Source organism: Alnus glutinosa, chromosome 5 (assembly GCF_958979055.1).
Source record: "Alnus glutinosa chromosome 5, dhAlnGlut1.1, whole genome shotgun sequence".
Lineage (NCBI taxonomy): Eukaryota > Viridiplantae > Streptophyta > Magnoliopsida > Fagales > Betulaceae > Alnus > Alnus glutinosa.
Genome location: NC_084890.1, coordinates 26,667,547 through 26,694,131, shown reverse-complemented (window position 1 = coordinate 26,694,131; position 26,585 = coordinate 26,667,547). Strand labels below are relative to the sequence as shown.

The following is a 26,585-nucleotide window of genomic DNA, read 5'->3' as shown; positions in this document are numbered from 1 at the left end:
TTTGTAAGTAAAAATAGTCCACAGACTAAAAATAACAAATCTGTACTTTGTAGACTTTTAAGATAGCATGTGTCTGGGGTATAAAAAAGTGAAGCAACAAACTTAATTAAACGTTGCGTTTAATAAAGGGTATTATGTGTCATTTGTCATCGTCTTCTCCCTTATCCTCTAATCTGAACCTAAATCAAACCTAAAAGCTGAAACTGGAGGCCGGATTGCATTGTACCCAGGTCATTGAATCATGCCCAACTTAAATTTGACCCATTAAATGTGAAAATAAATTCATGACCTAGGACCAAATAAATTTAAGAATTAAGATGCTGCGTTGTCTGAGATAATGCAACAGGTTATCAATTCCTTTTTTTAATTCTTTGCCATTAAAAAAAAAAAGATTCTAGTAATCAATTGAGGACCGTTTGTGTATATAACACAGTCCTTAACTTGTGTTATATATTTGTAACCATTTTGTGTATTGTAATGTAGTAAGATAAATATGGACAAAAGTTGGATGACGAAGTGGAGAGGTTCGAGGGAGTATATGGAAGGGGCCGAAGCGTTCGTGAAGTATGCAGTTACGAACTCCATAAATAAAAATTCAATTGTGTGTCCATGCAAGAAGTGTTGCTTGAACAGGAGCCTACGGCCAGAAGAAGTATATGATCATTTAACCGGTGGAAGGGGAATTATGCCTAATTACACTGAATGGATTTGGCATGGGGAGAAGATTAGGGCTCCTGTACCTAATAAAGTACCTGCTGTTGAATCTCCCAAGCCGGCTCCAGCTGCAAATAGTATACCAATACCCGACAAGTCAAGAACGATGCAGTCCATGTTGCAAGATGTTTTTGGCATGCATAATATTCTGGCAGGCGATGGTGAGTGTCAAGTGGAAGTGCAAGCCGATTATGTACCTGAAGCAGTTGATGAAGAGATCGATGAGAGTGCCAAGAAATTCTACAACTTGGTTCAGGATGCAGACAAGCCACTTCATGATAAAACACAATATAGCAAATTGTCAGCTATTGTTCATCTATACAACTTGAAGTGTGTTGGTGGATTCAGTAATACAATTTTCACATCTTTGCTTGAGTTCATCAATGAGATAGTACCAACAGATGAGCCAGCTTTGCCTAAAAGTATGTATGAAACGAAAAAATATTTAAGAGACTTTGGGCTTGGATATGAAAAGATTCCGGCTTGTCGAAATCATTGTATGTTATTCTGGAAGGAAAATGAGAAGTTAGATACATGTACAATGTGTGGAGCATCAAAGTGGAAGGACGAAATTACTGAAGAAGATGGGTCATCCCGAACATTGAAGAGACGGCCGGTAAAGGTGTTGCGGTGGTTTCCATTGGCTTCAAGATTGCAAAGGTTGTACATGTCACAACATACCGCTTCCCACATGAGGTGGCACGCTGATGGGCGCACAAAAGATGGTGTGCTCAGGCATCCGGCAGACGGTGAAGCTTGGAGAGCATTTGATACACTACACCCAAACTTTGCATCAGACCCACGGAATGTTAGGCTTGGTCTAGCGTCGGATGGTTTTAACCCTTTTGGGAACATGAGCACAAGCCACAGTACTTGGCCTGTCATGTTGGTTCCATACAACCTACCTCCTTGGATGTGTATGAAACAACAATATTTCATATTATCTATGATTATTCCAGGCCCAACTGCACCAGGTCAGAATATAGATGTCTACCTACAACCTTTAATATCAGAGTTACAGGAGTTGTGGAATGTAGGGGTACGAACATATGACATATCCATGAAGAAGTCATTTGTTATGCGGACAGCATTGATGTGGACAATAAATGACTTTCCAGCATATGCAGATTTATCTGGATGGAGTACTAAGGGTCCAAGGGCATGTCCTTGTTGTATGCATTCAACGGGGTCAACATGGTTGACATACGGGCGTAAATATTGTTATATGTGGCATAGACGATGGTTGCCTGCTGATCATAAGTGGCGACAGATGACAAGAACCTTTGATGGTAAACAAGAGTTGGGTGCTGCTCCTGTTATTCCAAATGGCGGTGAAATCTTACAACAATTACAGGGACTTGATGTTGTTCATGAAGACATAAGAAGGGACAAACGACAAAAAACTGTGCAACAAGGTCATGGGGCAAATGCGCAAGCGGTATGGAAGAAGAAAAGTATTTTTTTCACATTGCCCTATTGGAAGGATAATTTGTTACGACATAACCTTGATGTGATGCTCATCGAAAAAAATGTGATGGATAATATCATTGGAACCCTATTGGACATGAGTGAAAAAACAAAAGACAACCACGCAGCACGTTTGGACTTATGTAAGATGGGTTTGAGAAAAACACTTCATCCATTCACTAATGAGAGAGGCAAAACATATCTACCTGCGGCATGCCACACGATGTCTAATGAGGATAAAATTAATTTTTTAAAAGTGATAAAAAATGTCAGAGTACCCGATGGATATGCCTCCAATGTGTCCCGTTGTGTGAACCTTAAAGCCCGTACCATTGTTGGTATGAAGAGTCATGACAACCATATACTCATGCAACAACTGTTGCCAATAGCTTTGCGTGGATCCTTGGAAAAGAAGGTTGTGAAACCTTTGATAGAGTTGTCTGCATTTTTTAGGGGTATATGTTCGAAAACATTGACGGAAGAAGATCTAGCCCGACATGAAGCTGAAATCCCTATCATATTGTGCAAGCTTGAACAAATATTTCCTCCGGGCTTCTTTACAATTATGGTTCATGTTGTCATACATTTGGTTCGTGAATGTCGACTTGGTGGACCGGTACATTATCGATGGATGTATCCGGTTGAGAGGTAATTATGTATTCTATGTATATATAAGGTTTTTTTTTTTTTTTTGTCCCTTTATTGTCTCAATGAAGTAATACAAGATATAATTATGTTTTCTCGATGTAGGTCCCTTGGACGGTACAAATCCCTAGTACGCAATAGAGCTGCACCTGAGGGTTCTATAGCGGAAGGTTACTTAGCGGATGAAATGCTCACATTTTGTTCATGGTACTTCGAGAACGCATTCACAGTCCACAATAGGCCTCAGAGAAACCCTGATGAGGCTAGGGGAGCGATAACACGAGTAACCCTTGACCGGCGCACATTGACGCAGATCCATCGATATATTATTTTTAACTCGGACGAGTTCCTTCAATTACACGCGTGAGTTATATTTTTTAATTCATCTTACTTTGGCTCAAACATACACTTTTTTATTCTAAATGTGGACTGCAAACATATAGGACGCACCTGGCTGAGTTGAGGCACGACTCCAATAGAGGCCGACTATTGGAAAGAGAATTGCACCGACAACATAGGGACACATTTTGTGTTTGGTACCGTAACTAAGTAAGAATTTCCTATGGTTTAATTTATAAAATAATAGTGATCGTTTTATGAGTGACATTTTATTGTATATGTAATTTTCTACATCTGCCAACTATAAACAATGCTATCTCAAATCGCAGGTCAATCAAATGGACCAAACACGTAGAATTGAGTTAGGGGATAAGCTTGTATGGCATTCTAAAGGGCCAATTGAAACGGCCTTCGAATATAACCGATATGTGGTTAACGGCAATCTGTTTCGCACTATGGCCCAAGATGAAGGAAAAACAACTCAAAACAGTGGCGTGTGTGTGCCTACAGTTGATGGCGATACCTATTATGGGAAGCTAACTCGAATAATCGAGGTAGAGTATTATGACACGACTAGGTATGTGCTATTTAAGTGTGATTGGGCGGACATTAGAAAGGATAAGGGATGGTCGGAAGATTAGTATGGTATGACACTTGTGAATTTCAAAAGCCTAATACATACGGGAGATAACATTTTGGATGATCCGTACGTATTATCTTCACAAGTATCCCAAGTATACTACGTCCATGACGACAGAAACCCAGACTGGTGTTGCGTAGTAAGGACTAAACCGAGAAACATGTATGATGTTGGTGAGGGGGAATGGAACAATGATGAAGATCTCAACTACCATGAGAGTGAGCCATTAAATTTGAACATTAATCAAGATCCTAATGATATTGATTACGGTGAAGACCTTCATTATTCCCGTAGCGACATACCTGCGTTCGAAGTAGTATAACAACAATAAAAGTAGCATGCATGTATGACTTTGTTTTTTCAATAACCTTAAACTGATATCAAATTACATTAAAAATGTTGAGTGGTTTCTATATTTACATTTGATCTGACACTTTATGTATATTTGTGTATTTTGTAGATTGATATGACAAACAAGCCACCTCCAAAGAAGAAAGTTTTTTTGCGAATCCCAATACGACTATTTTCAGAGTCTACACCTGAGGTAGAGACATCTCAGCATGTAGATGAGATAGATCATGATGATCGCCCACCTTCTCCGAGTGCAATCATGGTTGAGGAGCCCTTACAGGACATCATACGTACGCCGTCTGAACGGTTGGTGGGTTTGTAGAGTCTTTTGATGATATTGATTCTACGATATTGGCACAAGAGACTGAGCGGGAACGAGCTCAGTCTCAAGAGTCTGAGGGGGAACGAGCTCAGTCTCAAGAGTCTGAGAGGGAGCGAGCTCCCACACAAGAGTCTGAGAGGGAACAAGATCCCAATATTGGCGTACAATTGGATAGTCGACAAGTCCGTACGATAGGTATGTATGTTACAATTGATATATATATATAGTCTAGGCTCCAAATATTTTACTTGATTATTTAACTTATATACACGTGTAATTCTTTATTTTATTTTATTTTTTATTTTTCATCTATTTCATTTAAATACAGATACGGATAACAATTTCCACATCAGAGATGTTGTCTCTCCAACCGCCCTTTGGACAATACCTGCGGGCGAGAAGGTGGTCGTCGATTTTAATGCAACATGGCAGCCAATTGGTACGAGTGGCATGAAATTTAGCCGGCTAGGAGCGAAATATGTTCGGAGTGGACTTATGGGCCGCCCTAATGGTATGTAAAGCAAATTATTTACAAATTTATTGTGTTGAACATATATTATAACATGTACATGGTATATAAATGTTTTTTTTTTTTTTTTTTTTACTAATTTGCAGCAAAAATTTTACATCATGCCTGATGCACCAATGAATGAGATCAAACGGATAGCAATGATTGACTTTGGGCATAAACGAAAAAATTTCAAGTATAGGGTGAAGAAAGGTATAAATATACAAGCCAATGATACTCGCGAGAGTATTATTGAGTCGACACCCAACATTACGGAGTTCGATGCTGAGGACATGGAGATAGCCATCGACACATGGTTGACTCCGGAAGATAAGGTAATTATATTAACAAATGTTATTATTTTTAAAGTACATATCTTTAAACTTTTAACAATGAATGAAACTTTATTTGTTTATAACAATTGCGTAGGCAAGGGCTGAGAGGAATAGACAAATATCAAAAAGTGTCAATAAGATATTTCACACATCTGGCTCGAAAAGTTACGCCAGAGTCGCGAAAGAGCTGGTACATTGATTTCATTAACAATATAACAAGATTCGTGTTACTAGTTGATGGCGCCTTTGTTTGATAGAGATTTATTTTTGGTGCTATATATATAAGTTCTTGTTCAATTCACGTTCGCACATTTGACTCTTGTTTGATAACTGTATATTTGTTTTCGTAGGAGATATTAAAGTAGAAGCCACCCACCTGAGCTGAAGTTTTTGTGGCAACTCACACAAAGAGAGATGGGACGCCCAGCACGCAAGCAGCTGGAGAGACAATTGTAAGTGCTTAACTTTGTTTTTATTTTTGTGTTATTGAATATATCATATAATAAAGTAGTATAAGTATTTATTCCAACGCAAATAAGAGTCTAATAATTAGCACATTTAATATATATATATATATATGTCAGGAAAAGTTGAAAGAGTTGATGATAGATGACACTGCAAGAGCGAACCCTGTTTCTCCACAGGGTTCAATACTACGGGCAGAAGATGATGCTCTTGCAAGGGCAATGGGAAGGACAGAATATTCGGGTCGTGTTCGTGGAATGGGGATTGGCCCATTACCAGTTAGACCCACCTCTCGATTATCTGCATCACGGTTGACTCAAGAAGCTGCGTTTAAATCTCAAATGGATGAGATGATGAAAAAGTGGGAAGAAGAAAAAAGAATATCAGATGAACGATGGGAGGAAGAGAGGAGAAGGACAGAGGAAGAGAGGAGAAGAGCGGACGAAGAAAGGAGAAGAGCGGATGAAGAGAGGAAACAAACTAATGAAAGAATTGCAAAACAAGATCAAATGATGGAAAAAAATGCAGACGATGATTGATGATCTTGCTAGAACCAATGCATTACTTCTAGGCAACTCTTCGTCTACGTCACGCTCATCGTGAGTGTGACATCCACAGTAACTAGTCCACCAGGTTAGCTCCAAACATGATTAATTATAATTTTTTTTTTGAGTATATAAAGTTGAAAATATTACATGTATTGTTACTATACATATATACACACACATATGCATAACACATTTCATTTGAATCAATAATGTAGGTCACGTGCTCTTGACGTTTGATGATGTTGATACATATAAGGAGCTATCGTGAAAAAGACATCTTGAGTTGTGTAGTATTGAATTTTGTAAACGATGTAGGTAACTTTTGTGTTGTTGATTGGACTTGATCGGCTTGTGATCATAGATAACTTATGTGTTATGTTTTGAAATTACTTATGGTGATATGTCGTTTATGATTGTAAGTAACTTGATTGGTTTATGGTTGAATGAAATTATATATGGTAATATGTTGTTGTATTTGTTATTGTTTTTGTTTTAATGTCTTGGTGTGTACATTAAGGTGAAGTTTTTGTAATCGAGTTTATGTAAAAAGAATTATCGTGAAAAATACATCTTGAGTTGTTGTGAATGTAGTATTGAATTTTGTAAACAATGTAGGTAACTTGTGTTATTGATTAGACTTGATCGGTTTGTGATCATAACTAACTTATGTATTATGTTTTGAAATTACTTATGGTCATATGTCATTTATGATTATAGGTAATTTGATCGGTTTAGGGTTGAATGAAATTATATATGGTGATATGTTGTTGTATTTGTTATTATTTTTGTTTTAATGTCTTGGTGTGTACATTAAGGTGAAGTTTTTGTAATCGAGTTTATGTAAAAAGAACTATCGTGAAAAATACATCTTGAGTTGTCGTGAATGTAGTATTGAATTTTGTAAACAATGTAGGTAACTTGTGTTATTGATTAGACTTGATCGGTTTGTGATCATAAGTAACTTATGTATTATGTTTTAAAATTACTTATGGTCATATGTCATTTATGATTGTATGTAATTTGATCGGTTTAGGGTTGAATGAAATTATATATGGTGATATGCTGTATTTGTTATTGTTTTTGTTTTAATGTCTTGGTGTGTACATTAAGGTAAAATTTTTTGTTTTAATGCCTTGATATGATGTTTGGGTTATATATGATCGAGTTTATGTGAAAAGAACAATCGTGAAAAAGATATCCTAAGTTGTTGTGAATGTAGTATTGAATTTTGTAAATGATTTAGGTAACTTGTGTTATCAGTTGAGCTTTATTGATTTGTGATCATTGGAAACTTATGTATTATGTTTTGGAATTACTTATGGTGATATGTCGTTTATGATTGTAGGTAACTTGATCGGTTTAGGATTGAGTGAAATTATATATAGTGATATGTTGTTGTATTTGTTATTGTTTTAATGTTTTAGTGTGTACATTAAGACATTGTTTTTGTTTTAATGTTTTGATATAAAGTTTAGGTTATATGTGAATTTATGTGAAAGGAACTATCGTGAAAAAGAAATCTTGAGTTGTGAATGTAGTATTGAATTTTGTAAATGATGTAGGTAACCTTTATGTTATTGGTTGGACTTGATCGATTTGTGATCATAAGTAACTTATATATTATGTTTTGAAAAATTACTTTATGGTGATATGTTGTTTATGAGATTGTAGGTAACTTGATTGGTTTGGGATGAGTGAAATTATTTATAGTGATATGTTGTATTTGTTATTGTTTTAATGTTTTGGTGTGTACATTAAGGCATCAAAAATAATGCCTTGATATAAAGTTTGGGTTATATATGAGTTTGCATAAATGTTTATTAGTTTATATATATGAACAATATTTTTGCTATTAGGTATTTCAAAAAAAAAAAAAAATTAAAATATTTTATTTTAATTTATTTTTAATTTTAGAGCCGTTTTAAGTTTTAAAACGGCTTAAAATTAAATTTTAATTTTTTTAATTTAAAGCCGTTTTAATATTTAGAGTCGCTTTACAAAAGGGCTCTAAATTTTTTGAGCCGCTTTTGAAAAGGGGCTCAAAACATTTTGAGACGCTTTTCAAAAGCGGCTCAAAACATTTTGAGACGCTTTTCAAAAGCGGCTCAAACATGTTAGAAAAGCGGCTCAAAACGTTTTGAGACGCTTTTGTAAAAGCGGCTCAAAAAATTTAGAGCCCCTTTTCAAAAGCGGCTCAAATTTAAACCGTTTTATGTAGAAACGGATTAATCTGGGTTTTTAATACTGCAGGTGTGCCTCCGTTTCAAAAACGGCTCAAACTGTTTAGAGCCGTTTTTAAGGCCGTAAAAGGTCTCTAAAAAAACGGTTCAAAACAGCATTTTTTTTGTAGTGGTAGCAAGTCTGAGAAAGAGCAATAAGGGGAAGTAGCTAGAGGAAGTGGCTGAGAGAAGGGTTGGGAAAAAGAAGAAGTTGTACTTGAAATAAGGGATACTGTGATAAGAGCGTAAAAGATGGCTCTGTGTGAACTGCATGGGAAGTGGGCAGGCTAGGGGTTGAAAGAGACTTAAACGGCTTCAAAGTCTGTTTACGGTTCATACGTTTCAAGTGTAGTAAAACGACGGTGTTTAATCCAAAACAATCTGGACCCTTCAATATTTTTTTTTACAGCAGATGTGCTGTGATGCCGGATCCATATCTTTAACACTGGGCCACGTAAAAAAGAATGAAAGAAACAGTTATCAGCTGGACAGTTAGAAAGAAGTAAGATGGTGATGGCGTTGAGCTCTCTGCGGCAGATGAACTCCTCTCCAGCCCACAGTGCCACCCCTTCCTTAAATTCTACACGGAATAAGAGTCTCCTTTCAAGAAGAAGGACAATAGTATTTTGTCCAAGCGTTTTATTGGCTTCCTTGAGCAGTTTTAGCAATCCCAGTTCCTCCCCGCTTTCATTTCACCTTGCACTTGCCCAGCAGCAGCAACTAGATGAACTACAGCAAGAAGAAGACCGACTCATGCGTCTCTTCCAGGTCTCACATTTTCTATTTGTTCGTTTTTCTGTGGACAATTTTAATGGTGCTCCAAAACTGATTGTAATTTCTTTCACCCATTTGGGTTCTATTGTCAGTGATTGGAATAATTTGATGGGTAAGAGTTTTTGTATTTTGTTTTACAAGTAATCAATAATCGTGACTACTTTTTTCGCAAGTGGGTTAGAGAGTCTTCAATTATTTGTTGTCCATATACTCTCGATCACTTATCTTAATTCTTATGTGGTCTGCTGTGGTTTTTTTTTTTTAAAAAAAAAAAAAAATTAAAAAAAAAAAAAAAAAAAAAATTGTTGAATAATGGCACAAGCATTACAGAATAGGAGCTCAATAATGGATTTAATGTTTAATCAATTAGCCAATCAAATCAATAATAAGCACTATAGTTTGAGTGCAAAACCCTTTAATGTCAAGGGAGAAGTCCTTCAAATGAAGGGAAAAACCAAGAGACCGGAGTTCAGCTTCAAATAATAGGATTACAAATAGGGCTAGACGATTCTATCTTGGATCACCAACAAGTATACTTCACCTACCTATAAAGGTGAATTTCAACGGAGTAACAAGAAATCAACAAAATACCATGTAGCAGAGCCAAACCCAAAATCTAACCATTGGATATGAAGAATACAATGCCAACAACAGCCTCCTAAGATTTCAGCTCAGTTCTAATTGTTTTGACATTCCAGTTGATCCGAAAAGGAAACTAGAAAGTAGGTTTTTTCCTTTCTTCGCAAAGTGAGGAGGCTAGAGCTTTAGTGAGGTATTTGTAGAAAAGCCCCAACATTCTCTTTAGTGTTTTTTGTTTTTCCCAGAGAATTGAGTCACACTGAGGAGGGACTGTTGAGAATGTGATATAGATTCACATGTTTAGTTCATAATAATCTTGTATTTGACATTTTCTTCTTTGTGAAGGGACATTCTTGAAAATGTACGAAAGTGTTTGATAGGCCATTAAGTGTGATTCACTAGAGTGCGATCTTTTTTCTAATGGCTGATATACACATTGTATTTGTATGGTCTTAGATAAAAAGAGAGACGTAGAAGAGAAAAGAGAGAAGAAAAGGTTTTCTGTACAAGGGTTCTATCTCTTGTAAAGGTTTGATCAAAGGTGTTTTGGGGTGCTTTCATAGTGTGTTCAGGTGTATAAATACGTTGTAAAGGGGGGGGGGGGGGGGGGGTGGGGTTTATTGGGTGTACAGGTAAGTGTTTAAACCTCTCTTGTTGTAATTTCTTCCATTGATAGTGAATTTCTCCCTTGTCGGATTGCCAGTGGATGTAGGCCTTAGTGCCGAACCATGTAAATACTCGTCTCTTGCTTGTGGTTGTGTGTTCTTCGTTGAAGTAATTGGCAACTCAATCACTAATGGTGGGTCTTCACCGCAACAGGGACACCACTAAGAAAGAGCCACTGCATTGATAAAAATGGAGACCATGCAAAGTCATTCTCTTATAGGTTCTTTGAGACAAACTGAATGTTAATCAAACATGATATTGGCTTTTTATTTTTTGGGGAGGAGTTGTAGTTATTCTACATATATTTATACAAGTTTCATCTCTACCGTGCATGCATGTATTTGTTACTTTAACCGGCATAGTTATATTTGACTTATTGTAGGAGACATCACCCTCTGTTGTTTTCATTAAAGACCTTGAAATAGTTAGAAGTCCCAAGAACTCTTCCGGTGACATTAATCTCATTGAGGATGAAAATGCAAAAGTTGAAGGGACAGGTTCTGGCTTCATCTGGGATAAGTTTGGTCACATTGTAAGCATTCTCTTCTTCTGTTCTGGTATTTGAATCCATCTTGTAGTGTTATATGCATTTGCTTCTTTGTTTTCTGTATCTGCTAACTTCAGTGGTGATGCATGTATTCTTTTCTGAGTTGAATCTGGTTTCCCTAAACAGATATTATCTATGAGATTATCTTTTTGGAAGAAAACATTATGTGGCACCTGGGTTGTGTTGATGATTTCACTCACATAAAAGACTTAAAAATTGAATATATTTTTACACAAAATAAATTCTTGGTAAAATCCTTACATCCAGTCTTGCAGCCATTACTTACACATGTACGTGCATGTATGCATACTTTTTTCTCCTGAAAATTGAAAGATGGGGTATGTCGTAAGGTTGAATATTTTATTATTAGTTATATGCATACTCAGAAATGCTGCTTGTCTTATAACTCATTGGGTGCTCCCTCCAATGCTATTAAGATTATTTTGTGTATGACAGGTCACAAACTACCACGTTGTAGCTAAATTGGCTACAGATGCGAACGGATTACACCGTTGCAAGGTTTTAGTCCTTTTCTTCTTGTTCTTATTTTTCCATTGTTGTTTCACTTCTTATGACACAGCAATGAGTGGACTAAATAAAATTATTATTCATTTTTATTAACCTTTTCTCTGAGTAACAATGTTTTCTTGGTGCTCTTTTTACAGGTTTATCTAGTAGATGCTAGAGGCAATGGCTTTTACAGGGAGGCCAAGATTGTTGGTGTTGATCCAGCTTATGATCTGGCTGTCCTTAAGGTATTCAATCAAATTATTGTTCAATTTTTTTCAATTATTTACACTCATTATCATTGATATAGACAACGTACACTTTCTCACTAGAAAAAGGCTGCAATCAACTTAAGGTGAATTCCATGATCTACTGCTCATGCTTTAGAGAGACATGAAAATGCTTCAGATAAATTAACCTTTTTCTGTTCTTTTGTTTGGATGATTGCATTTTTCTTCTGATATAACACTTCGAGTGATCAATTCTTTTCCTGGATTTTAATCCCCAAAAACAGTTGTTTTGTTATTAGCAAATTATTTTTGTTGAACCTAATAGGCTTCCTGAACACTGCATGTGTTATACATGGCAAGCTTTAAATGCCAAGGGTGTAATATGTGTGCCTCATTTCTTCCTTGCAACTCCAGATGTGGGATGTAGGCACCAAGAAAATTAGAAGGTGTGGGAGTGACAAGGGGTTATGTAGGCCCCATATCCACGAATTGAAGGAGGAATGGTGCAAGCAGTGAACTTTTAGTTAAGAAAGAGGGACCTAAAACTAAAAACTATTATTCACTTGACTGGTTAAGAAAAACAAGCCTATATCCTTCATCTGCTTGCACATACTATTCTGCAGAAGAAGACAGGGTGAGTTAGCTCTTCAAGGAACTTCCATAATTGGTTCTATTCATTACTTTTGGTGCATCTGTGAAACATAAAGAGGTAGTATACCACACAATGGATCATAAGTGGCTGATAACAACTAAAGCTTTAATATGCCCATTGTTAGATTAAAAATATGAATGAATCATGTTGTGATAAGTGTTTGGAAGGCTCATCTAAACAAACAGTTAGCTGAAAAAGATGAAATAATGGTTACATTTTGGCTTAGCATGAGATGCATATAAATATATATATATATATATAGTCAACCCCACCAACCCATTGTGATTAGTAACGACCATCTTAAGAAAATTAATGGTAAAAGATGGATTGACAGCAAATCTCAGCTTTAAGGTTTAGTTATGGAGGAAAGTTTTTTACTTAGGTTAGAAGTTCAAACTAAGCATCACCAAGGTCATGATGAGTTGGTTGTATTGAAGTTAATTGAAAGATAAGTTGTGTATGAAATAAATTTCACGATTTGGATTTTACATTATTCTTTTCTTAGAAGACAAAAAATGGGCATAACCAAGAAGCCGGTCCCAGCATGCCCCCAATCCCCAACATCAAAACCTGTACTCGTGTGCCCGGGATTTGAATGCAGGACCTTTAGCATGATTGTGGTGATAAATTGAATATTAAGTGTGGTGATAAATTGAATATTTTTGCTAATTGATCTTTGTGTGAGATAACATGGGGAGTAGGAATGGCTTTCTTCACCTTTCCAAAGATTATATAGACTAATGTACCATTTCCACTCCATTTATTGTGTGCATAAACAAGTGAGATCTAAAAGGCACTTTCGAGGACGTATTCCCTTACTTATTATTCCCTTCCACATGACTAAATTACTATATTAGCGTGGGTGTTTTGCATTATGTTGTCTGTGTAAAATTATTAAAATTTTCTGCTATTTGCAATGCGGTAATTGTTTTGTGATGGCTAACCTAATATCATATGCAGGTTGATGTTGAAGGGTATGATTTAAAGCCTGTTGTTCTTGGCATGTCTCAAAATTTACATGTGGGTCAAAGCTGCTTTGCCATTGGAAATCCTTATGGATATGAGAACACTCTGACAACTGGGGTAATTTTCTGTAATATGACTGGCATGCGCTTGATATCAACCAAAAAGGATTTTAATACCCAAGTGGGTCATAGTGAACCTCGTAATATCCCAAGTGAGGTCATATTCTGTTTTCAGTTAGCTATTCAACTATGCAATGATGTTGTGGAGTACTTTGAGTGGTCAATTGAGAATGTTCTTTTTTTTCTTCGTCTAATCTAATTTCAAGAACTGGTTCAGCTTTGAACTTGTTTTCTTTCCCGGAATTATCAAGAGATTCTTTAGATGTAGCTCCTCTAATGTGAACAAACTAACATATTACTTCAGTAATACAGCGGATTAACAATAGTAAAAAACATAACATCTATGTACCGGTTACTTGAGTCTTGCAGGTTGTCAGTGGATTAGGAAGGGAGATACCTTCACCAAATGGAAGGGCTATTAAAGGAGCTATTCAAACAGATGCTGCTATTAATGCAGGTAAATTTCATTTTCTGTTCAAATATATTTCAGTCTTCTTATGAACTTCTTGATAGTCGTTCTTTTCTTTCTATTAAGTGGAGAAGATCAGATGTATTCAGTTCAGGCCATCATATAAAAGTATATCACCATTACTTTTTGTTATCACTGAGGGATGTTTGATGAGACTACTAAAATCAGCTACCTTGCAAACAATGAGGCATTACCCCGTGGTGCTCATTTTGTTGTTATTGTAAGAAAACGAATGGCTAAATATTATGAGCAACCCTCAAAATAGACAGCCCATCCAAGGCACAGATGATATAATCTGGATCCAATTCAAGCACATCTAGGAAAACCCCTACAAACTAAGTTTCTACTGAGTAATTTCAGGCAAATATGCTCTTACATGACATAGTTGATGCTTTTTGGAATATGAAAAGTGTCTCAATTTCATTTGATGATCCTTCGTGGCTTCTGATATTGCTTTTAGTTTCAACATCAGCATTGGTAACTCAGAAAGAAAATGTATTTATCACATGATTTCCAATTTTCTTTGATGAAATCTTTACAGGTAATTCAGGTGGGCCATTAATTGATTCACATGGCCATGTTATTGGAGTTAATACAGCAACTTTTACTCGCAAAGGTGAATAGATGCTTCTTCATTTATTTGTTTCTTTAATTGTATTCTAGAAATGAAAACCATGCACATGATTTTTCTCCCAACAGGAATGCATAGTTTAAACCACTTGTTCAAAGGTGCATTGCCTTCTGTGACAAAATCTTCAATAGATATAATGTGAATTGCCAAAAGCAACTTTTCAAAGCAAGAACCAAACATGTCCTTGGTTGCATAATCATCAGAGACCCATGTTTTCAGTTAAATTGAAAGCTCTTCCAGTTTAGGCCTAGTTGCATATGTATCTCCTGTAGACATGAGACTTACAAATTATTTAGTCACTATCATCAGAAAACTTTGAAATTCACAAACCTTTTCTCCATGATAATATAAAATATAATCAAGATGCTAGAAGCAAACCACTTTAGATCAAAGTTTGAATGCTTTTGATTTTTCATTGTATTACAGGGTCAGGATTATCATCTGGTGTTAACTTTGCAGTACCAATCGACACTGTTGTTCGAACTGTACCTTACCTCATTGTGTATGGAACATCTTACAAAGACAGGTTTTGATCATGTTTGTCAATTATATCAAGCAAATGCTTCAGGTGGCCCTTGAGTTTGGCTTCTTACAGAAAAGATCCTGGCGTAAAAATTCATTACCTTAGATAATTTGGAAAGAAGCTCCAAGGCTCAATAGGAACTAGTTATAATTTTCTTTTTTGTAATTAGATAAAGCTTTAGTGGCAAGTTTCTGCAACCCAAAGTTTACATCCTTCACCAATTTTGGCCTAATTTAATTGTCACATAATGTGGCCTTTAGGCATTGCAAAGAATCATAGCAAGTTGATGAACTGCAAAGAAAACAAAAAATTTCTCGCTGGCTATTTTGGGATGGGTGCGGGGATGATTGCTTGTCAACCGGCCTCCCTCCCCTCTCAATCGAAGAATTGAGAGATACGTATGGTGAGACCTAAAGCTAGTCTTGTTACCAAAGGCTTTACTCAAGTTGCAAGTGCTGATTATTTTGAGACATTTGCCCCGGTTGCCGAGACCAACTCCTTACGAGTCCTCTTCTCAATTGCTACTATTCACCATTGGCTACACATTACACCAAGCTGCAGTACTTTGTGGCAAATTCAAGAGGGAAAGAGATATTCCACTTTAACAGTTTTGTCATTGTCACAGAAAAAACTAATTTTAAGCCAGTTTTTCAGTGTTTGGTAAGTAGGATGCACTAAATATTAAAGACTAATTGAAATTGGACATCCTACTAAATAGTAAAGACTAATTGAAATTGGACCAAACAGAAGTCCAATACAATGGCCTATGGCTTGCATATAAACCAATTTCCATTTACTTTTATAATCAAAATTAATTTCCCACCCGAAGTCCAACCAAAAACCACTACATTGGGGTGTCCGAATTGCTTGACAGCCCCATAGAGAGGAGGCCAGGTTGCAGAGTTCACTTGGCCTGGGCAGCCTCTACATGCCCAAGACACATATTCGAGCAGGTGGGTCTTGCAGCCCCCTCCTAATGAAGGCACCCAAGTGCAGCAAATCCTCGTCCCAATTCAATATGTTACTGTTTGAAATTCCAGGCATCCTTCGAATTGAAGCGAGTTTTGAAAAATGCTCCAAAAGTGATATGCAAGGTCAGGTCTCAACAAATCCATGTAGTTTAATTTTGTACATGGCTTCCATCCATGAGCTGACCACGTCCGGTTTCCATCATCTTTAAATATTCTATAATAGCATGGATGATCAGGATTAGTCATCTAAGAAACCCTATTTAATTGATCAAGCAATTTAGATCTCCATCAACTTTTTGGATTGGCATCATACCTGCTATGAAATGTTTCAGGGAAAAAGGAAGTACACTCGCTGATAGTTGAACTCCATTCATGTATCAAGCTCGTTTCCATACAATGATAAGGTAAAAAAATACCGACAACAAAAATGTAAATTCAAGTGTCAACAAGGAACCCTTCAATAATAATCTCTCTTCAACGGCATAAAACATGAAGCCAAATGATTATTTCAAATTCCTGCTTTTCATTGTTTTTTGGGATATCCTTTTTCAGTTAAATGATATATTTTCTTCAAAACACAAAAGCAGTTCCAAATATCAGATAAAAACCAAATTCAATGGTTTTCCTGGAAGTTGAATATATTTAAATCAAATCACAATAAACATTGTTATAAGGATCAAATTCAGAACCTTAATTGTAGAAGCAACTTTGCTTCAAGTGTAAAGTTCACTACAAATACTCTTAACACTCATATGCACCTGACAACCTATGGAAAAGCAAAAGATAAAAGAAATAATCCATCACATGATGCAAACAGAGAACGCCTGGACAATCATAAGTTGAACTCCCTAATTCATCACATCATTTCAGGCAAAAATTTCCAGGGCAAATAACAATTACAACATTCCTTCTTTTACTTAAAAGCAAAACTCTTGGGAGTTATTCTATTCAAGAAACAACAATATAATAATCACAAAACAAGGAAAATGTAACGATTCTTATCACATTGATTAAAGCAGAAAAGTTATCAAATTCAGAACTGCTCTTTGATCCCTAAAATTTTAGCAGTGACAATTGCTCTTCAATAGAACAATCCACATGACATGAGGAACGGCAAGAGGAAGGGATGAGAATAAGACCGAGGCACCGCTGTTCCATTGGAGAAGGAGAGGAGCGTCTGGCGCTACGATACTCCACAGTATCTTGGAGAATGATGTTTCCTTGCTTGTCAATGCAGTGGAAAGTGCCCAAGAAAAACCGTCCATCTCTAATTCCCACCAGCATTCGGCGATAAAGCATATTCCTTACACGAGTTACAAGATCCGAACTGTTTGGGTTAGACCCATCAGAACTTTCTGCCTGAATCAAGGATTTCTCTGCTTCTTGTTCCATGTCTGTGCACTTGAATCAATCACTATATCTGAAAAACAAAAAGAAAAGAAATTGCAACCTCTTTTGCTTGCTGATAAACCAAGTTTAGTAACTAATAACAAGCTTAAGCTTGTGTCACAAAATCAACAATGTTAATGTCCTGACACCAGAAACTACCCTTCCAAAACAGATTATAGAAACCAACAAACTGTATGATTTACTAGAACAGTACCTATCTAGAAGAAAGAAGAGTTCCCCTATTCTAAGATATAAACAACACATTCACATTTTGCTCCTCATATACTATCCTTCCATGCACCACAAGAACTTAAAGTTAAGTGTCAATTAAACAGGGATAAGGATGAACTTGGTTAACGATAAGCACACACCAATGAAAGAGAGCCCCTTCTATACGGTCATGGCAGAAAACAAGAGTTTTTTGCCCACCAATAAGCACTCAACACGTCAATTTAGCACACCAAAGCACCATAGGGTGAAAGCACCCAATCACACCAAACTCATACACCCAACCCGCTGAAACCCATCCCCATTCTCCATCACCACCGCTGCCACCACAACCGGAGTCGCCACCAATGGGCAGACCGGCGGAGTCGGAGTTGACCTGAGCCGACGGTGAGTGACAGCCCGGACAAAAGGGTTGGCCCGAAGGCCACCCCCAGGTTCGCGCCAACCCCAGACCCCGGGGGTGGCCGCGCGACCGCCCCATGGACCGGGGGTAGCCGCGTGGCCACCCCCCAGTGGCCGGGGGTGGCCGCGCAGAGCCTGGGGTGGCCATCGGGCCAGCCCTAGATCCATCTAGGGATGGCCGCGCGCCCGCCCCATGGACCGGGGGTAGCCGTGTCACCAGCCTCAGCAACGGCTAGGGTTTGAAAGGAGGTCACCTAAAGGAATATGGTAGAACGTTGAGAAGATGACGTGTTGAGTATGCGTTTCAGCTGGGAAGCTGAGGATAAGGTTCTACGTGGCGTGCAGTTATTGGGTAGCAAGATTATGAGTTTGTTGGGCTCGGCGCAGCTGTTTTTCGATAGCTGTTAGTCGGTTTAGTTTGGGTATAGCTTTAAAAGGCCCAATTCCAGTGGAAAGGGATTCATTGAAGAGATTTGTTAGTTTGTAGTTAGTATTTTCGTAAGGAGGCCCGATCTACCTCGAATTAGATAAGTTACTTGTAAAACCATCCTTTTTTACTATTCATCAATGCAATTCAATTCTTCCATTGAATTCATAGTTGATTTCATTACAAGAATCTATCAAAATAGCTCATAAACGTTACAGGTGTGTAACAAATTTGGTATCAGAGCAATCTTTCTTGGAGACACGAGCTGCCATGGCGGACAGTACCAAATTGAACCAGTTAGCAGAGACTGTTGCTGCATTGAAGAAATCGGTGGAGCGAATTGAGGATAATCAGAGAAAGACGGAAGAAACAAATATGCAGAGATTTGACACAATTACTTCTGAGTTTAAGAGAAATGAAGCAGTAAATATGCAGAGGTTTGACACAATTACCTCTCAGTTTGCAATGGCTCTTAAGACGCATCTGATACCAAATGGGGGTGAGAACGTATCAATTCCTGTTGCTCCTGCAAAAGACAAACAACCAATTCAGCAAGATGAGCCACTAGTGCAGACGGAGGGTTTAGCTTACCAATTTCAAGAAAACTCGAATGGCCGATTCCAGCACAGGGAGGAGCTTGTGAGCGGTTCCAAGTATCAAGATGGGAGGAATTCTGAGTTTCTTTTCAAGCAAGGCCCAGAACCCAGAGTGGAAGGATTTCATCACTATCATTCCAAAATTGATGCAGGTTATCAACGGGGAGAGTTCTCTTCAAGAAGGAGGTTTCTTGGAGACTACCATTCCAGATTGCACAATTTTGATGATATGCACGCAGGGCAGGAACAGAATATGGAGGATTTCAGTGGTATGAATCCCAGGTCAGTCCGCATTGATTTTCCTAAATTTGATGGGAATGAGCCTGTTGAATGGCTGTACAGAGTTGAACAGTATGTAGAATTCTATAACACTTCTTATAGGCAATTATTACGCTTAGTTGCCATACACATGGAAGGAAAAGCCTTGATATGGTATCAAGACATGTGTGACTCCCACCAATTCAATTCTTGGAAGGGATTCGCTACTGCTTTATTAGCTAGGTTTGGGCCCTCATCCTACGATGACCCCATGGAGACGTTAATGAGGCTTAGACAATATTCCACTGTGGAAGAATACAAAGGGAAATTTGAGTCTATCACTAATAGACTAAGAGGTGTTTCTGAGGATAATAAACTGAGTTGCTTTTTAAGTGGACTCAAGGATGACATTCGGATTCTAGTAAAAATGTTTAATCCAGGTTCTTTGTTAGAAGCTTTTAGCTTAGCAAAAATGCAGGAAGAAAATATTTCAGCTGCAAGAAGAAATTATAGGAATTTTAATCCAAATCCTACTGCTTTTAATGCACAAAAAGGAGGCGGCAATGTTGCAGGGTAGAGTAGTGGTACTTTTCAAGGGGGAGGCAATGTTATTGGGCAGAATAGTGGTAATTTCCAAAGGGATGTTGTGCCCGTTCAGAAGATTACTCCCCTTCAAATGGAGGAAAGGAGAAAGAAAGGGTTGTGCTATAATTGTGATTCTCGATGGAATCCGGGGCATCGTTGTGCAATCCCTAAGATGTTCTTGATCGGAAGTGTGGAAGTTATTTCTAATGAAGTACCAGGAGATCATTCAGAGGCGGTAGGGCCAGAATCTGATATGATGGAGTTTTCCTATTGTGAAGCTACTCCAGAGATCTCTTTACATGCTATTACAGGCAGCACTCACCCTAAGACTATGAGGGTGATTGGACGAATTGGAAAGCACAGGGTGGTTATTCTGATTGATAGTGGGAGTACCCACAATTTTTTGGATTCAGCCTTGGTGAGTAAACTACAGTTAGTAATCAACAAGTCCTGTATTGTCAAAGTTCAAGTAGCCAATGGTGAAGTGGCTGTGAGTGAAGGAAAATGTGCTTGTGTGAAAGTGGAGGTGCAGAATCATGATTTTCTGTTTGAATCTTATGTAATTGTATTGGCTGGGTGTGACATAGTTCTTGGTGTCCAGTGGTTGGCAACTCTTGGTCCCATTTTATGGAACTTTAAGGACCTCACCATGGAGTTTTCATTGGGGCAGCAGCATTGTAAACTACAAGGTTTAGCAGCAAACAGATTATGGGTGGAGTCCAATTTTACCAGCCCTCAAGAAGAAAGTCAGAAGGGACTTTTGCTTCAGTTATTGGAGAATGTGGAGAACTCTACAGTGCCGGTTCAAGACACTGCCTTGACAGAATTACTCCACCAGTTTGAAGATGTTTTTGCTGAACCAAAGGGACTCCCTCCCAGTAGGTCTCATGACCATGCTATAGTGCTTAAAGATGATGCTAAACCGGTATGTGTTCGACCCTATAGATATCCATATTTTCAAAAAGAAGAAATTGAGAAAATTGTCCAGGAGCTATTAGCCTCAGGGGTCATTGTACCTAGTCAAAGCCCTTTTTCCTCTCCCGTTTTGCTGGTTCGTAAGGCCGATGGGTCTTGGAGAATGTGTATGGACTATAGGGCTCTTAATAATGAAACGGTGAAGGACAAGTTCCCTATACCGGTTATAGACGAACTTCTAGATGAGTTACATGGTTCTAGAGTTTACTCAAAGCTAGATCTACGTTCAGGATACCACCAAATCCAGGTAAGGCCCGAGGATGTACCTAAAACAGCATTTAGAACTCATGAGGGCCACTATGAGTTCTTGGTCATGCCTTTTGGTTTGACTAATGCCCCATCAACGTTTCAAAGCTTAATGAATGATATCTTTAGGCCATACTTAAGGAAGTTCATTTTGGTGTTTTTTGTCGACATATTGGTGTATAGCAGAAATCAGCAGGAACACTTCTTGCACTTGGAACTCACTCTAGATATCCTACGGAAAAACCAGCTCTATGCTAAAAGAAGCAAGTGCAGGTTTGGTTGCACAGAAGTTGATTATCTGGGGCATATCATATCGGCTGAAGGTGTTAAGGCCGACAGTGCAAAACTAAAGGCTATGTTGGAATGCCCTATTCCTAAGTCCCTAAAAGCTTTGAGAGGATTTTTGGGTCTTACGGGATATTACCGTAAGTTCATTAAAGGTTATGGGGCTATTGCTGCGGTTCTAACTGGGCTACTAAAGAAGAATGCTTTTCATTGGACAGCAGATCATACCATGGCTTTTGAGGATCTTAAAAAGGCAGTCACACACCCCCCTGTTTTGGCCTTACCGGATTTCAACTTACCATTTGAAATAGAATGTGATGCATCCGGGAGAGGTATTGGGGCAGTGCTTATGCAGTGTCAGAGGCCTATTGCCTTTTTCAGCCAAGGGTTAAAAGGTAGATTTCTTTCCATGTCTACTTAAGAGAAAGAGTTGGTGGCATTAGTATCAGCTGTGAAGAAATGGAGGCCTTATCTATTAGGTCACCCATTTAGAATTAAAACTGATCACCAGCGCCTAAAATTCATTTTGGAGCAGAAAATTGGAACCCCTATGCAACAAAGGTGGGTATCCAAACTCTTGGGGTATGATTTTATAGTGGAATACAAGAAAGGCCAGGATAATAAAGTGGCTGATGCTCTTTCTCACAGGGATGAGCAAGAATTACAGGAGGTATCTCTTTCTCTCATATCTTACCCTACTCTAGATTGGTTATCTGAATTGAAGGCAAGTTATTCTCAAGATTCTCAACTATTGTCATTACTTAAACAACTTAAAGATGGCACATTCACAGATAGTAGATATGCAGTTAGAGACGATTTGATTTTGTACAAAAAGCGTTTATATGTCAGCCAACCACTCAGAGCATCCATTATGCATTATGTACATGCTAGTCCTCTTGCAGGTCATGCTGGATATGATAAAACTATTCATCGTGCCAGGAGGGATTTCTTTTGGCCAGGAATGAAGAATGATCTCAAGGCTTATGTGCGGGAGTGTGATATATGTCAGAGGGTTAAAGCTGAAAATGTGTCCCCTGCTGGGTTATTACAGCCCTTACCAGTTCCTGAAAGACCATGGTTCAGCATATCCATGGATTTTATTGAAGGTCTTCCTATTTCTAAGGGACACAGTGTGATATGGGTCATTGTTGACCGTCTCACTAAATATGCCCATTTTTTGCCCTTAAGCCATCCATATTCAGCCTCTTCTTTAGCTCAGTTGTTTGTTCAACATGTTTTTAAGTTGCATGGCCTTCCTAACTCTATTGTTTCTGAGAGAGATGCAGTTTTCACTAGTAAGTTCTGGACAGAACTATTCAAATTGCAGGGAGTTTTTCTAGCCTTCAGTACTGCTTACCATCCGCAGTCAGATGGGCAGTCTGAGGCTGTGAACAAGTGTGTAGAGAATTATCTAAGGTGTATGGTGCATGACAAACCACATGAATGGACTCAGTGGCTACCGTCAGCTGAGTACTGTTACAACACTGCATTTCATCATTCGAGCAAGGTTACACCATTTCAGGCGATGTATGGGTATTTACCTCCTCGCTTGCTTTCTTGCCTTCCAGGCACCACTCACCTAGCAGCAGTTGAAGATAAGCTGAAGCATCAGGATGAGCTCCTGAAGTTTCTCACACATAACCTGCACAACAGTCAGAATCGGATGAAGAAATACGCTGATCTAAAAAGGTCAGAGAGAACCTTTGAGGTCGGAACTTGGGTTTACCTCCGTTGGCAACCGTACCGTCAGATGTCGGTTACAATTCGCCGTTCTCCGAAGCTTTCCCCTCGCTTCTACGGCCCTTTTCAGATCATTCAGAAGGTGGGAACTGTGGCTTATCGCTTGGATCTGCCGACCGGGTCTCTAGTTCATCCGGTCTTCCATGTTTCACAACTCAAGCGGAAACTGGGTTAGTCCTCCATTCCGATCCCTGTTCTTCCCCCAGTTGACAAGTTCGGTGTTTTTCGGCTGGAGCCTTTGGAGGTTCTCGATCGACGTTCCAGGAAGCAGAACAACCACGCTGTGGTTGATCTTTTGGTTCGCTGGCAGGGACAGACAGCAGAGGATGCTACTTGGGAACCGTTTCACCGATTAAAGACCGATTTTCCACACCTTGTGGGCAAGGTGTTTTAAATCGGGGGGGGGGGTATTGTCACCAGCCTCAGCAACGGCTAGGGTTTGAAAGGAGGTCACCTAAAGGAATATGGTAGAACGTTGAGAAGATGACGTGTTGAGTGATGCGTTTCAGCTGGGAAGCTGAGGATAAGGTTCTACGTGGCGTGCAGTTATTGGGCAGCAAGATTATGAGTTTGTTGGGCTGGGCGCAGCTGTATTTCGTTAGCTGTTCGTCGGTTTAGTTTGGGTTTAGCTTTAAAAGGCCCAATTCCAGTGGAAAGGGATTCATTGAAGAGATTTGTTAGTTTGTAGTTAGTATTTTCGTAAGGAGGCCCGATCTTCCTCGAATTAGATCACTTACTTGTAAAACAATCCTTTTTACTATTTATCAATGCAATTCAACTCTTCCATTGAATTCATAGTTGATTTCATTACAAAAATCTATCAAAATAGCTCACAAACGTTACAAGTGTGTAACAAGCCACGCAGCCACCCCCCAGTGACCGGGGGTGGACGCGCACTTTAGGTCCAATAAGAGCCGATCCTTCCCGTTCAGGGACTACCAACCTCGTTCGGTTCCGTCCCGTCGTCGACTTCTCCTTCGAGCTCCATCGCGTCGCAGGTCCGGCCATGTAGTTGCCGATCTCGGGTGTCCGACGTGGCCGCGTGGGGCAGTGGCTGGGAGGATTTTTGGTTTTTGTTTTCCTTTTTTTTTTCTGAAGACTAAAAGAGTGAAAGAATGAGGGATGATCCGGTGTTTTACCAACATTTACTTTTTTTGTGTTTTTTTTGTTCCGTGCTAATATGTCAACCTTTTATTGGTGGGCAAAAAGGTCTTGGTATTTTTTTGGTTGATGCCAAAGGTGATAAACTACTGCACCAAGACAAAGCTTGCATAAGCTGGATTTGAGACTCTTCCCTTGATGAACAGAGACACTCCAACCAACTCCCAGTCAACCGATGGATCAGCAACCAAACAATCAGCCATAAGAGCTCTCCATATTCTTCTACTAAAACTGCAATTCAAGAAAATATAAGCTCTACTTTCCTGTCTACCATGGCAGAGCAAACCCCCATACACACATCCTTTATTTGGTAATAATGGCATTTCTAAAGACTAGCCAAAGAATAAAAGCATGCCGACGAATAGCTACACAGAACCACACACATTTAGACCAATCAACCACATGCTGCTTATCTCTTAACTGCTCCCAAGCTTCAACACAAGAATAAACTCCACTTCTGGAGTTCTAGATAGCCTGATCAACATCTCCAATTTCAACTTCAGGAAGCCAACTTTGAATCTCCACAATATTATCTGATCTAGCATTCGGCCAATACCATTCTCTCCCCCGAATGATGGAAGAGAGTTTAGGCCCTATAGAATGACCTGCATCATATACAGTCATGTACCCATATTTGTCTAGGAGATAACCTGCAGGGTACCAGTTATCACACCACAAAAAAAATACCACTACCATCCCAACTTTGAATCGAAAGGTTCAAGATCTTTTTCCAGCTCCAATAACAATTTTGAGGGATAGGAACATGCCAAAAACTCCTCCCCTTCAACCAATTTTCATACACTTACCCAGTTCTATTCACATAGCAATATCCTCTCCAATCTCTCCCTTACTGGATCTTTTCAAGTTGATAGCATAATTTTTAGAGCGCATTGGACAAACCGTCATTCTACACCACACCGAATCTTCACTAAAATATACAGTACAAGCAGTGTATCAACTAAATACTATAATTATCTTACCTAATTAACAACATAAGAAAGAAAGAAAAGAAAAAAAAAAAAAAAAAAAAAAAAAAAAAAAAAAAACAAACAAACAAACAAACAAATTTGTGGATTTAATCCTATCTACCGGTAGAAATTTAAAATTCGATTTTTTTTTTTTTTTTTGTAAAATAAAAAAATTATGATAGAGTTTTGTACCCGTAGAATTTGTGTTAATTCCAAAGAGGAAGAAGAGCCGGCAGAGTTTTGGTCATTCTATGATATTTTTTGCCTACGTTTTTTAGTTGCAAAATATTGTCGAATTCGTACCATCAACCTAGTATACCCGGTTCCACACGTGGAACCAACCGTCAGTAGTAGGCGTGTGTCACAAAATCAACAATGTTAATGTCCTGACACCAGAAACTACCCTTCCAAAACAGATTATAGAAACCAACAAACTCTTTGATTTACTAGGACAGTTCCTATCAAGAAGAAAGAAAGGTTCATTTATTCTAAGATATAAGCAACACATTTACATTTTGCTCCTCATATACTATCCTTTCATGCACCACAAGAACTTAAAGTTAAATTTCAATTAAACAGGGATAAGGATGAACTTGGTTAACGACAAGCACACACCAATGAAAACTTCATGAGATAGGGCTCGTTTGAGAACGCCTTTAGACGTATGTTTTGCTTTTTATCCAAAAAGCAAAAAGCATTTGTGTTTGCTAATGTTTCTCCATTTTTTTACTTTCACCTACACAAATCTTTTTACTCAGCTTTCCAATCTTGTGGTTGAGAAATGAACGTAGCTAAACGATGATAGCTCAAAAAAAAAAAATGTGGGGAGCCATGTGTTTGCAGACCTAGGTTTTTAGGTATTCATTGTGGGAGCACACTAAAGACGGATTCAAATTGAGAAAGCAAAAATTGCAAAGAAAACATATTGTCAAACGAACCTGTAGTGGTTGACAAAAACTGAATAAATGTAGACCTATTATGATAAGTTTTAAGCATACAGCCTGGTCGTTTCACATCACTGCTCAAGAAACGTGACAAATCCATGAGAGCATTCATTTCTAAAAGTTGTCCCTTACTACTTTGCCACTCACTCGCAACCGCCACAATTCAAAAACTCTCATTTTTACAGCAGCCTAAA

The 26,585-nt window shown here is 38.4% G+C and overlaps 4 protein-coding genes across 10 annotated transcripts; 3 read left to right on the top strand and 1 right to left on the bottom strand.

Moving 5' to 3' along the window:
* Positions 1-493: 493 nt before the first annotated feature.
* On the top strand, positions 494-4,997 carry LOC133869178 (uncharacterized). Its single transcript, XM_062306133.1, has 8 exons — positions 494-1,688; positions 1,842-2,829; positions 2,932-3,109; positions 3,495-3,742; positions 3,836-4,118; positions 4,266-4,446; positions 4,518-4,673; positions 4,807-4,997. Exons 1-8 carry the CDS (start codon positions 494-496, stop codon positions 4,995-4,997), a joined length of 3,420 nt encoding a protein of 1,139 aa, XP_062162117.1.
* A 111-nt stretch (positions 4,998-5,108) lies between these two features.
* LOC133869177 (eukaryotic translation initiation factor 5B-like) lies at positions 5,109-6,325 on the top strand. Its single transcript, XM_062306132.1, has 3 exons — positions 5,109-5,321; positions 5,416-5,511; positions 5,966-6,325. The coding sequence occupies exons 1-3, from the start codon at positions 5,109-5,111 to the stop codon at positions 6,323-6,325; spliced, it is 669 nt and encodes a 222-aa protein (XP_062162116.1).
* Positions 6,326-9,010: 2,685 nt separating this feature from the next.
* LOC133867659 (protease Do-like 5, chloroplastic) lies at positions 9,011-15,684 on the top strand. Its single transcript, XM_062304413.1, has 8 exons — positions 9,011-9,321; positions 10,955-11,104; positions 11,576-11,638; positions 11,785-11,874; positions 13,469-13,591; positions 13,963-14,050; positions 14,604-14,678; positions 15,120-15,684. The coding sequence occupies exons 1-8, from the start codon at positions 9,061-9,063 to the stop codon at positions 15,224-15,226; spliced, it is 957 nt and encodes a 318-aa protein (XP_062160397.1). The 5' UTR covers positions 9,011-9,060; the 3' UTR covers positions 15,227-15,684.
* Positions 15,685-17,075: 1,391 nt separating this feature from the next.
* LOC133867660 (uncharacterized) lies at positions 17,076-23,984 on the bottom strand. 7 transcript variants are annotated; one of them, XM_062304415.1, is made up of 4 exons: positions 23,305-23,979; positions 23,120-23,220; positions 19,086-19,159; positions 17,076-17,607 (listed from the first exon to the last, which is right to left on the bottom strand). In XM_062304415.1, the coding sequence occupies exon 4, from the start codon at positions 17,577-17,579 to the stop codon at positions 17,241-17,243; it is 339 nt and encodes a 112-aa protein (XP_062160399.1). In that variant the 5' UTR covers positions 17,580-17,607; positions 19,086-19,159; positions 23,120-23,220; positions 23,305-23,979; the 3' UTR covers positions 17,076-17,240. The 7 variants fall into 7 exon arrangements, with proteins under 7 accessions (XP_062160399.1, XP_062160403.1, XP_062160402.1 ...); XM_062304419.1 differs by lacking the exon at positions 19,086-19,159 and having other exon boundaries at positions 23,015-23,220; positions 23,305-23,984; XM_062304418.1 differs by lacking the exon at positions 19,086-19,159 and having other exon boundaries at positions 23,039-23,220; positions 23,305-23,984.
* Positions 23,985-26,585: the final 2,601 nt, after the last annotated feature.